At 46.0% G+C, this 13,051-nt stretch overlaps 1 protein-coding gene across 4 annotated transcripts in view; it reads left to right on the top strand.

Moving 5' to 3' along the window:
• Positions 1 to 13,051, top strand: part of zfpm2a (zinc finger protein, FOG family member 2a) — a 123,554-nt gene extending 110,503 nt beyond the window's left edge. For 3 of the 4 annotated variants that reach the window (XM_086038466.1, XM_086038465.1, XM_086038467.1), the window contains exons 6-8: positions 8,109 to 8,315; positions 8,905 to 9,132; positions 9,428 to 13,051. In XM_086038466.1, coding sequence (XP_085894592.1) covers positions 8,109 to 8,315; positions 8,905 to 9,132; positions 9,428 to 12,015 — 3,023 coding nt within the window. In that variant the 3' untranslated portion in view covers positions 12,016 to 13,051. Of the gene's footprint in view, positions 1 to 6,803; positions 6,892 to 8,108; positions 8,316 to 8,904; positions 9,133 to 9,427 lie in introns of those variants that run through there. The other variant, XM_086038468.1, reaches the window with a different exon arrangement.

Raw genomic sequence — 13,051 nt, 5'->3', positions numbered from 1 at the left:
TCCGAAATGGGACTCATATTGTGAACCTCCGTACAGGAGAGGACCTGAAAGTGTAGGTTGCGATTGCATTAATGATCCGGGGTTGCGAACAGGATGTTGGTGATGATGCATTAGGTTTGAACACATCCACAGTGGCCGCGGCCATGGCCGCCCGCCTGCTAGCTGCCCTGCTACTGCATCGGAGTTCCACTCTATTACCCTCACGCAGGCGTTTGGCCTTTTCTGTGGGGAAAAGAGCAATTTCCTGTCGCAGTCTGTTTGATCAAGTGCTAAACCCTTGTGATCAATAGAGAGACAGATGTCGGCTCCAGATGGCCGCGTGGTGATACCTGGGGCAGCGTGGGGGCTTGCCAGGACGACTGAATGGCAATGAGCTGGGGCAGCGAGTATGCTCCCCGATGCAGCAGCTATCGAGACACACTGTGATGGACGCAATTAGGCCTTTTAGCCCCACATTATTTCCTTTCCTCACAAAATGACAGAACATTTTAATGATCACATACTAAGCAATATGTTGAAATACAGTGAGGGCAGATACAGAGGGCATCCCAATGTATTACACACACCGTGCCGATGTATCGGATTGAAACAGTTTTACATGTTTTTTAAAGCCTAAATCAACATAAATTAACACATTCAATGTGCTAATTCCAATCTTCACGACTAGAACAATAATGTTTGAATTCCAAAGTGGATGACAGGTGCATCTCTGTGGCTCAGTCCTTCTGGAGAGTAAGAAAATAACTGCCAGCACCAGAAGGCCAAAAGTAGACCTCTCCAAAGGGGAGAGACAAGGCAAGAGAGAGGCTCCCAGTTTTTAAACGGCGAGCATTTGCATTAGGCTGGCATCCACCGTACACCCCCACACATACACCCTCCGCCCCCAACACACACACACACACACACACACACGCACACGCAGAATGGCCAGCCAGCCCATGTGGTGTAGGGCCGGAGCCATGTTGGAGAAGACACTGAGGCACGTGGCAGTGGCTTTGCTACTCTCCCAGAATTCCAAAAAAAAAAAAAAAAAAAGCTCTCTGCCGAGTCGTGATGTATAAGGCGGGCGGGGGTGTTCGTATGGGGCCACAGCTGGAGGGAAAGGAGGCGTCTGCATCGGTAGTCAATCAAATCGTGTCCTGTCAACAAGGGGTCTTTTGGTCCCATTAGTGCGGCTTGGTCTGGACAGGTTTGCGACGAGCCTGCCGCCTCAGCAGGGGCCGCGGTAAACACATGTCGACTAGCCACAACCAGGACATGAGCAGAACTACCCGCAGAGAGGGATACTTAATAGAGTCCTCAACGGGACCAACCTGTCCAAAAAAAGAAGAAAGCAGAGCACAGTGTGGTGGAGGAGCCAGGCACAGCTTTGCTTAAACAGTTTTTGTCTCAGTGTGTGTGCGTGCGTGTAACAGAAAGCGAGAGAGAGAGAGAGAGAGAGAGAGAGAGAGCGCAAAAGAGAGGAAACAGCTTGCAGTGTAGGAATCTGTAACTGTCTGACTGACAGCACAGAATCCATTTGAACCCAAAGTTTAAATTGCCCTCTTTACTTTATCACATGTGCAGCGAGAACAATTCATTTGCTTTGAAAAATAAAACAAGAAAATAATTGTAATAAATCCAGCGAGTAGCATCCTTAAAAGGTTTCCTCTTGAGATCGTCGTAAATTGACGATGCTTAAAGTGTGAAATATTCCTTTTTCAATTAAATGTATAATTGCAAAAAAAAAAAAAGATTTTTACGTGGCATATTAAACTAGAAATTCTCGAGTTGTTTGCACTCTAATAGAGCAAAATAGATTCACATTCACGTCTGTTATGTTCTTCCTCAGAATTATTATAAGACTATTAGCAGGCAGACAACCCCTGCCAGAGTCATTCTCGCTGTACAGAAAATCTCCAGAGACGTGCCAGAGAAATGTGTTTGAATTTCAGTGTCAAATTTCATTTTAACATTTGCTGAATCATAGCCCTGCTTTATTATCCTCTTTTAATGCCTTCAACAATGATTAATAATGAATTGACAGACATTTTCCAATAAAGTAAAATGCTTATGAGTCTATACTGTAACGAGGCATGTGTATGTCTCCTCTCCCTAAGGGACTTTTTAATTTGCGGAATGTGGCCTGCGTGTCATTCGCTCAAGGCCATCCATTAGCTGTCAAGCTGACAAAAAGACTTGATGCTAAAATTTGTCTGGACTGGGCAATGGTGGAGTCATGGTAAGCTGCGCGTCTGTTAACATATTTAATCATAGTAATACTTGTGTGTGCGTGGGTTGGGGCGCATGTGTGTGCGTGTGTGTATGCTTTAATGTTGAATCCAAATTAAAATGGGCAGAATGGATCTAGTTTGCAATTGCAGGTATTTAGTAAGATTTTTTCAATGAGAAATACATTTGTGTTTGGATATAGTTTAGTTTACTTATGTGTAATTTCCAGGTCCGAACTGTGTGCGGAAGGGTGATTTTTGATCCAAATACAGTTCTGATGACAACGATCTTTCCCTACAAGCAAAGATATAAAAGCACACTGCTCTTATGGCATGTGGAGTCCATCTCGCATCCATTCACAGTATCTTGAACATGGGAAGAGTGCCTCCTAGTGGCCGTCCTAAACCTGGGAAGGACAAAGTGAAATCTGTCAGTGCCTTAGTGAAATACCGGTCTGCAAATTTGACTTTGGTGCATCGTCAACAACAGTGAACTAGTTTAAGTGTGTGAGTGGCATCCTGGTCTTGCTCTAAGCGGCCTCCCTTTCCTTTCCGCTTTCCCTGACTGTGACGATGGCGTGACAGCGGCCAGTCACCCGAATGTGTGCAACTGAGCCATCCACAAACAGTCCAAATATTTACCAGTATTCATGAGGAGGATTTGTTTAGAGTTTGTCAGTGCACCGTCTGCTGTCAGGTGCAGATGCAGATATTAGTCATCCATCCATTAGTGATTAATCACAGGACATTTATTTGACCTCTAATCAGGCTTTATTTCAAATGGAAGAAAAAAAAAGAAAACCCTGGCATTTAACGGCATGCGGCTACTTGATATTCGTAGGTGTGTGAAGCGTGTTCCCATTTGACCAGGAGGAGTTGGAGCTGATTTGAAGACAAGAAGAGTAAGGTCTTTAATTACAGCCCTCACTACGGCTTTCGGCACCACTGGCTTCACGTCACAATTAAGACCAGAGGCTAGCGCTCAGCCAATAGGGATGGCCGCCGCTCGCTGCTCGCGCCTGGATAGCCAGCACAAAGAAAAATCTTTTAACAATCCTTATTAAGCTCAGAAAGACAGCGTTAAAAATCATTAGAAACCTTTCTTCCTCTCAACAATTGAACAATTTCTTATGCCCCTGTCCAGATTTGGAAACAGTCCGGTCCAGGGTCAAATTGTCGCCGTCATAAAACTTTGATTTCATATACTGTTTGAAGTGTCATTTGAACATACTAAAAGTAGGTTAACCACTAATGCCAAAACATTCGACTTTAATTTTGAAGAACGCTCAGTGTGTTTTTCAGTCAAAGTTGACTTGTGCCCCAAATATGATCTTAGCTGTGTCATTTCTGGTCCTCTTTTCTCAAAATAACCCCAAAACAGTTCTTGTCTCCTCACTGAACCGAGAGGTCTTGCGAGGTCTCATCATGTTCTGGGCATATTTCTCCCTCCCGAGAGGTCTTGCGAGGTCTCATCATGTTTGGGGCATATTTCTCCCTCCCAAACGTTGGTGGCGTTCCAAATGGTGCAACTTGAGGTGCATTAGCAAATTTTAGAAGTGCTAGCCCTATCACCTTGTTATAAATGACATATGATGCATTCCCGGGCCTGTGTTCCCTTCCCCATGAGCTCCATTCAAGCCGCGCTGTCATATGTGCGACTGTACTCCAGATCCATAATGGCCTCTGCAATGTTAATGTGTTTGGACAGATGGCCGAGGCAAGTGCTGATGTGCTTAACTACGCATTTTACAGCTAAACTATTAAAAGAGTTGCGCTGTTTACACACCAACATTTGAATACCTGTCTTCAGGCCAGTTTAATTATCCGAGCCCTTCTGTTATTTCTGCCGCTTTGTTGTCTCGCAGCTTTGCACAAGGCATGAGATTTGTTTGCGACTTCATTAAGATACGGTGGCGCCGAGCTGTTTGCGGGGAGCAAAAAATAAAAACATCCGGCTCATGTATCTCACTTGGCCCTGCCTCCCCCGTAGATACTGTACCTACTCTATTCCATTTAAGCGTTTTCTTATAAAGTCATTTAACTTGAGGAAATTAAAACAAAATGCCCTGTGATGTCTGCACTTTGAAATCTCTTGTGGCTCATGCCCCCAGTGATTCATCCTGAGACGTTTGATTAGTTTGTAAGTACTTGCAGAGGGGGGAAGGGTTTGCATTCTAAATGTGTTTCATGGTTTTCTCTCATATGCTCATCTTCAACTATGTGTTCAAATAAAGCATTAATCAAAAGGCAGACGGGAAGAGGGCATTTCGCCAGCAGAGCTATAGTCTCGGGGCCTCAGTGAGCTGGTGGATATGGTATTGAGAGACTTTAGGAAGCAGTGGTTTTTAATTATCTGGACCACGTACAGGATGCCGTTTTGATTGTTTTAATGAGGCAGCTGGCCTATTGTCTCCCCTTAATTCCTCCATTGTTTTTAGAATATGTCATAGTTCTTTATTCTTTTATCAGGTGCTCTGCAGGAGGATTTAGACAATAGCCTTCATTCCAACTGCATTGGCTACTGCACAAAGGCAGCTCAGTGCAGGCAGTTAGCAGGCAAACAAGTGCAAATCGCAAGCTGCACTTTTCCCAGCCTTTTCGCCCAGTTTCTTGACTTACGTTTGGTCTTTCACTCTCACTCTTGACCTGACTCCTCATGCATTCATTGGCACAAATGACGCTATTATCATGGCCGGCTCACCTGGTTTTGTGATTTAAATCGTCATCTTTTGAAACGAGGTATCAGGAGCACATAATAACAATATTGCACATTGATGGAACGCTTTTCTTCCACTAGAACTTTCAGGCGGGCTGTGGGCAATCCTATTTTTTTTTAATCAATATACATACTGGGCTCCAAATTGTTAAAGCGAAGTCAACGCAAACATATTTTTTTTCAGAATATGTTCTATGCAGGCCCACTAGACTAAACACAGCATTCTGATTAATAATGCGTTTGTGGAATGTGAGAAATCCACACGTTTTTAGCTAGCTCAGGGGGCGGCCATTTTGTCACAAGATCACATCAGGTGAGCCGTGATCGTTCGATCGGTCGTTATCTGAGCCCTGAGCAACTTTGATGTCATCTGCAGTCGACAGAGGTGACAAAATGGCTGCTCCCCGAGATGGCTAAAAGCTGGTGCATTTTGCTGTTAACTTATATTCCACAAACGCAATATTAATCAGAATGATCATAGAACATGTTCTGGAAAAAAAAAAAGTATGTTTGGGTTGACTTCTTCTTTAAGTAAATATTTTTTCTTTTTTCCTTATTGAACCAAATCTACCATGAAGCTGGACACCACTGCAAAGTACAACCACCATAATTATATTAAAGAAAATCATTCTTTTGTATTGTTTAATAATTTTTGATTTTTTTTAATACTGTCACTTTTGTAATGGATCTCATACTAGATGCAAGTGGTCATAATATGGTCAAATATGGTACAGTATATACTGTAGCTATGATTATAGCTTGGTTTGTATAACTTTACACCCTAATCCAGCAGTTCCATCACGTTGCATACTGCAAACGACCAAAACCATCAGAATGCTGCTTTAGTGTTTTGTTTAGGTCAGGAAAAAGTGGTACATCCAGTTCTGATACTTATTTCCAGCATTTGTGCATACAACAGATGGATCTGTCGCATCCTTGGCTGAAGCGATGCAATCTGACTGCATATTCTGCTGTCAAAAGCAGTAAAACATTTCTACACACTCCGCATAATCTGCCTCCTTTTAACCGAGGAGAGTCTACAGTGTCTTTGATAGCCATTGATCCAAAAACACTGATTTGTATCGCAGCACGCGGGACCTTGTTCATAATTCTCTTTGTAAGGTATGAGCATGGTGTAACTAAAGAGATCCATACAGAGGAGAGAAACTTTTGTGGCTACGGCTGTGATATATTCCCCTTCATTGTCAGTCGCCGTTTGTATCTACCTTGATTGTAACTTGGGCAGACAGTAGAGAGGAGTTTTGTTATTTTAATTAGGAGATAAAAATTCAAAGGGCCTCTCCAGGCAGTGTGCGGTATGACAGAATCAAAACGATGAAGTGGAGCGCCCTGAAGTGTGTGTCTCATCACAGTCGATTGGCTGACAGATAGGCATTGCTATTTAAACGTGTGACGTGCGCACACACACACACACACACACACACACATGCACACACGTACTCAAAAGGAGTAAGCCTGCACACATGGGTGTGGCATATCTTCATACCATTTCGCTTCTTTGACACATTTGTGACGGTCTAATTTTCAATGCTACAGATAGGAAGTGTTTAAATCAAGGCCGGGATGTGAAACCTCCAATTTTGCATGAAAATAATAATGGGGCCAGACCTTCTTGAAAGGTATAAAGATTTATCGATATAGCACAATGCTGGAAACTCAGGTTTCCGAGGTGTTCCGCCACTTCTTCTAAATTAAATCCACCTGGATGAAGTGAAATGTGTTCACTGAGAGCACCTTCATGCTGTTTACGGGCGGTTTTAAACCGAGCGTCTTATAGGGTTTATGTAAACATGAGTAATCAGTGTTACACATGTGTGAGGGCTTTCTCAACGCTCCCCCCCCCCCCCCCGACATCCCCCGCCTTCACGCCTCTCCTCAGGACTCTCTTTATTCCGCATCAGCTAGGGCTCACGTCACGTCCCCTCTCAGCCTGACACCGCGATGGTATGTTTGCACATCTTTGAAAGCTAACAGCGTGCTTTAATTAATTGTCCAGCTTTCCACAGAAACAATGTCCTAATTCTGCCATTTAGCGCAAGCGTATCATAGTTTGTTGTTATCTCTCCAGCCAGATTTCGGTAAATAGTCATATTAAAAACTTTAATCTCTTCAATGGAAAATGGAGTGCAGCTGAAAAACCTGTCATGTGCTGAGATAAATATTATCTAAGCTAAAGCCTTCGCTCTCTTCCTCTACCTCCCCTCATTCACCCCCAGCCCCCTCCTGCTTTATGACTTAATGAATACGTTCAGAAGATTTTAAAATGAATGCCTACTACCAAAACACAATCAAATAATATGGAGGACCTATTTCAGTGTTCTAAATGAAAACAGCCTGTCTGGTTGATTGTGCTTGGCTCTTGCGAGGAGCTCAGATTTTTATTTTTTTTTCCCCAATTCTGATTTTGAGCTTGGTTCGATTTATTCTGATGGTATATTAATATTGCGGTATTAATAGTTTGGCGGGGCAACTCCTAATGAAATAGCCCTCTACTAAGCCTGCTCGATTATGAAAAAAAATATTTAATCACAATTATTTTTGGTAATAATTGAAATTACGATTATTCAATCATTCATTTATTTATTTTTTGGTAGAAAAGAAGAAAATGTTTCATCATAAGAAAAAATATAAAGACAAATAAATGTAAGTAAGATCGTTTTGGAACAAACAAAATGTACAAAATTAATTACTATAAAATTTTTAAAAAGGTGCAAAAAAGTATGATTTCCTAGCATAGTGTGTTGGATATAAATGCATATTAATCATCCTTTTTTTACGATTATGCCAATTTTGTAATCGTGGAGTGTAATTGTAATTGAATTTTGATTAATTGCACAGGCCTACCTTCTGCTACATTGATTTTTGGAACTTTTGAAGACGCAAGGTAGAGACGGCAACAATAACATTGACATCGGTTTACCCATTTGCTGTGTGTTAGCCAGTCCCTGATTTGCTGAATCCTGGCACTGACTTGGCCTGATCCCCATTAGCTACAAAGATGAGACAAGATCATCTTATGTCATCTTATGTCACACAATAAAACCAACAGTTGCTGAAACATTGCATAACTGCCCTGACCTTCAAGCCTGGATTGACTCGACGTGCATGCAATCAAGCCGCTCGCACAGCAAGCACTGAAACATCCTGTCTGTTTTGTCCAGGTGGCCAACTGTGGTGCACCACCACCAAGAACATGATGGAGGGCGAAGAGCTAGTGGCGTTTGCAGTTGACTTTGACTCACGTCTGCAGGCGGTCAACCACATGTCTTTGAGCGAGGGCATGTACCCGGCCAGGCTGCTGGACAGCATCCAGCTCTTGCCGCAGCAGGCTGCAATGGCTTCCATCCTACCCACCGCAATTGTCAACAGTAAGTGTCCGTGCGCCATCGTTCACGCGCGCTGCGCCGCCATGAGAGGACACACACGCGCAAAAACAGGCGCTTCCTCTTCTACACGCGCACAGAGCTCGCCCATAGTCGCCTGCTTAACAAAGAGCGTCGTCTCCGCAAGGCGTAGATTAACCCAGATGAGTCTCCGCATTGGAGATAAGAACCAAACGACCTTCAAGTTTCGGGTTCACGTAAACACTCAGAGGATCGGACTAACGTGTTAATTGCAAAATACAGGCCTGGTGCAAATGGTGTGTTTGTTTACTTAGCGAGGGCTATCTGGGTTCAGCTCAACGGGGAGGTAAGCAGATGGTCCAGTGTTCTTGTTTGCCCTTGAGAAAGGGCACAAACCCAGTGGTAGCAGTGCAGCAAAATGCGGCCGCTACGAATTTTGCAGGAAAAGCTTTGGAACACGGGCTTTGCCAAGCGCTATTGTCGGCCGAAATGGGAGGGAGCCTTCGTGCCACGGGACAGTGCGCGTGTTGAGCGCAGCCTTTTTGTTCATCCTACCTGTGCCGTACCTTTTTCAAGTGCGTAGCCTACGACCTTCCTGTTTGTGTCCCTCCAGAGGACATCTTCCCCTGCAAAGCTTGTGGGATCTGGTTTCGCAGCGAGAGGAATCTACAGGCCCATCTGATGTACTACTGCAGCGGGCGGCAAAGGGAACCCGAGACGGTTGTTGAAGACAATGACACTGGACCCCACCAGACGTCCAGCATGTGCCCCTTCCCACAATGCAACAAGAGCTTTTCAGGGGCAAGAGCCCTGGAGATGCACCTGACCACCTCACACAGCGGTGAGTCGCATGGAGAATGAAATGACGAGCCATTTTGAGTCACTTGAGATTTTGATTTTGAAGAGATGGCTAATGCCCGATTTCGAGCAAGCGAGAAAGCCACAGGACTGAAGAATACGTATACTTATCCTCCTGTCGGCTAGCGTCGTTGACAATATTTCCCTCGGCGAATAAAAATCAAGTGCGCGGGGATATCCCTGGCATGCTACATGAGTGTTTGATGGTTTGTACCGTTAGCTCGAAAGGAGAACTGGGAGGCGAGATTCTGAGGTTGTCCCTTTTATCTCTTTCACAGGTGTCAAAATGGAAGAGAGCCTCCCTCCTGGCACCAGCTTGAAATGCACAATCTGTAACTACACGGCAGATTCTCTTATTACATTCCAGCATCACATCATGTCTCACCTGTCACAGGCGGCCTTCAGATGCAATCACTGCCATATCAGCTTTCAGAGCCACAGGGAACTCTTACAGCATCAGGACTTACATGGACATGGCAACAAACTTCACAGGGAAGGCGACGCCACCGAGCATTCCCCCAGGGGGTCCGAGGAAAGCCTCCAGCAGCAGCAGCAGCAGCAGCAGCAGCAGCAGCAGCAGCAGCAGCAGGTCTGCACCGAGCTAGCCAGCAGGAAGGATGCTCTGCTGGGGAGCCCCAAAGGGGCCCTCAACAAGGAGACCAGCACAGACGGAGAGGCTGACAAGGCTGAGAAGAAGCCCGTGCTGTCCGTTCAGAAGGGAGACGCCCACCCAGGCAGCAAAGCAAGTTTTTCTTACACCAGGATCAAATCCGAGCCCTCCAGCCCCCGCCTGGCCTCGTCCCCCGTGCAGCATAACATGCCGACATTCCCCATGGGCCCTTTCCTGTCTCAGTTCGCTTTCTCCCAAGACATTTCAGTGGTCCCGCAAGCTTCCGAGATCCTCGCTAAAATGTCAGAGCTAGTTCACAGGAGACTGCGTCACGGAGGGAACAGCTACCCGCCGGTCATCTACAGCCCTCTTATGCCCAAAGGGGCCACCTGTTTCGAATGCAATATCACCTTCAGCAACCTGGACAACTACTTGGTCCACAAAAAGCACTACTGCAACAGCCGCTGGCAACACATGGCAAAGTCACCTGACTTCTCGGCGCTTTCTGACAAGGTCCCCGAGTCAGTGAGTCCCACCAGCGGCCACACGTCTGTCAGCATGCTGAGCGGCTGCCACCCCGCCGAAGGCGACGCTCACCTCATGCAGTCAGCCTGCCTGAACTCCAGCGTCTTGGACATGATCAACGCTGGAGCCAAAGGGCCCGATAAGGACCTCTCGGGGCAGGCGAAGAAGGTCTCGACCCCGACCGGGGTCGAGGACAGGCTCAACGGCAAACAGACGGAGGGCAAAAGCCCCGGCGGCGGTCTGGCCGAGAGCGACAACGACCCGAGCAAGACCACCTGCGACGCCTGTAACATCACCTTCAGCCGCCATGAGACCTACATGGTACACAAGCAGTACTACTGCGCCACTCGTCATGACCCGCCCATGAAGCGCATGTCCACCAACAAAGTGCCCTCCATGCAGAGGAACATGAGAACTCGTAAGCGAAGAAAGATGTATGAGTTGTGCCTCCCGGATCCCGACCATCAAAGGCCCCCCATGGGGCAGCCGGGTTTCCTCGGCGTCCATCCTATGAATCCGTGTACGTCCCAAGAAGCCGTGGACGGCCTCGGCGACCGTTTCCACCCCCGCTGCGACATCTTTCCAGGTATGGTCCCGAAACACCTGGAGGCCTCCCTGACTGTCACGAAACCCATTTTGACTCCCAAATGCAATACAGCCGAGCCGCAAGAGTTGGATGCCCCCATCGATCTCAGCAAAAAGTGTTCCCTACTCTCTGAGAAGACGTGTAGCTCTCCCAAAAGACTCTTGGACTACCACGAATGTGCAGTGTGCAAAATAAGTTTTAATAAAGTGGAGAACTACTTGGCACACAAACAGAACTTTTGCCCAGCCACCGCTGCGGCTGCGGCTGCCGCTGCCGCTGCCGCTCAGAAGTCACAGCAGCCACATCAACAGCAGCAACATAACGAGACGGGCGGCCTGGACGCTAGCATGTTCCCGGATGTGAAGAGCGAAGGCAACGACAACACTGGCGAGACCTACGATAAGAGCCCTGGCAAATGTGAAAAAAATGCCAACGGGAAGGCGATGGTGCCGAACGGAGGCCTGTTCCCACCTCACTTGGGGCCCGCGCCAGGTCTCAAGCCTTTTGCCGAACCCCAGCTTATGCCATCAAAAGATGACAACAAGAACATGTATCTGCCCCATTGCCTTTATCCCGGAGCAATAAAGAAGATGAAAGGTTCCGAGCAAATATCGCCCTATTTTGGGATCAAGCCCACCGACTATGCGAGCGGAGGAGCGGTGATGCAGGGAGGAGAGGCCAGCGAGCAGGAGCAGAGTGTTAACGGGGGAGGAAGCGGAGGTGAGGCGGGAACGGCGAGGGAAGCGACCCAGCAGCCTGCCGCGAATGGCTGCCCTCATCCTGGCAAGGAGCCTCTCCCCCTGCTGCCCAAAAACCGAGGCATGGTCATTGTCAACGGGGGACATAAGCCGGAAGAACGTTCGGGCACGGCGCCGCAGCAGGAGAACCAGCCCCAGCCAGATGGCCAAGCCGCTAATCCCTCACCGACGTGGGCCGCGGAGAACCCAGCAGACTCCAACGAGAACATGTCCCCTTCTTCCAAGTCCCCAAACGAGGACGCGGCACCCCCGGCCAATAAAGGGATGAATGGCTCCGGAAGTAGCAAGTACTGTCGCCTCTGCGATATCCAGTTCAACAACCTGTCAAACTTTATTACCCATAAGAAGTTTTACTGTTCATCACATGCCGCGGAGCATGTGAAATGAGAAGACGGATTCTTCCGCTCAAACCTCTTTCCTCCCGATCCCCACCATATTTGCCCTTTTTTTTTCTTTCCCTAATTTTCTTTTGGTACACTGTTTGTGTCTGGAATAGTGCATCACGCAGTGCTAAGAACTGCTCGTGGACAATCAAGAGAGGCTCCTCCTGTCGTTTTATGACTTCAACATGCAAAAACCGTTGGTTGGAAAAGAAAACGAGAAGAAAACGAATCAAGAATTATATCGGTGCCACTTTCGCATTAATTTATTTTACAATCAGTATTGACGAGTCGTGACTTTAATTTAAATTCAAATGAAATTTATATCAGAGTGGTTTGTAATGTTATTGTATAGTCATTCTTGTGTAGCACACACATTGTTTACATTGTAATGTAGGCTCAATGAAACAATAGACAATACAAAAATGAGATGCATTTTAGACACAAAAATAGCTACTGAGGCACTTGTGTATTCTTATTTGCTGTAGCAAATTCAGTATATGCCCCAAATGTCGATTGCAGACTGCTACTGATGAATTGTTAACCACGTGGTGGTGACTGACAGGCACAACCCTGCATTTCACATTTTGGCATATACACATGGCTTTGCATTCCTATGTGGCTGTTTGTCCGTCTTTTTTCTTCAAACCAGATGTGGGTGTTTTCATAAGGATGGCAGCATTCTTGTATAGTACTTGTATTTCTGTTCAATGATACACTTTGGTCTCCCTTTTTGAAAATTTGCTCTCACTGCAATACTTTGTAAATGAGGGAACATTACTGAAAGCAGTATTATGAAATGGGGACTGTGCATATAATTATTTGTAACCCCACCGGGTGGAAAAAAGAATTATGTTTATTGCTAACAAACAACATGGGTGGGGTGTCAGTGGGAATACTGATGATCATTCCAGTGTCCTGATAATGGGAGAACATGTTTCTTAAAATGTTGTTGCTATGCATGTATATGGATGGAATTCAATTCCAAATCTGTTGGAAATTTTTATTTTGATGTGGTGTCATAATTAAACTTAAATCCTCAG

The sequence above is a fragment of the Filicampus tigris genome, chromosome 8 (genome assembly GCF_054856515.1).
Source record: "Filicampus tigris isolate MCC_2025a chromosome 8, RoL_Ftig_1.0, whole genome shotgun sequence".
NCBI classification, from domain to species: Eukaryota; Metazoa; Chordata; class Actinopteri; order Syngnathiformes; family Syngnathidae; genus Filicampus; species Filicampus tigris.
This window is presented reverse-complemented; position numbering and strand designations above follow the sequence as displayed.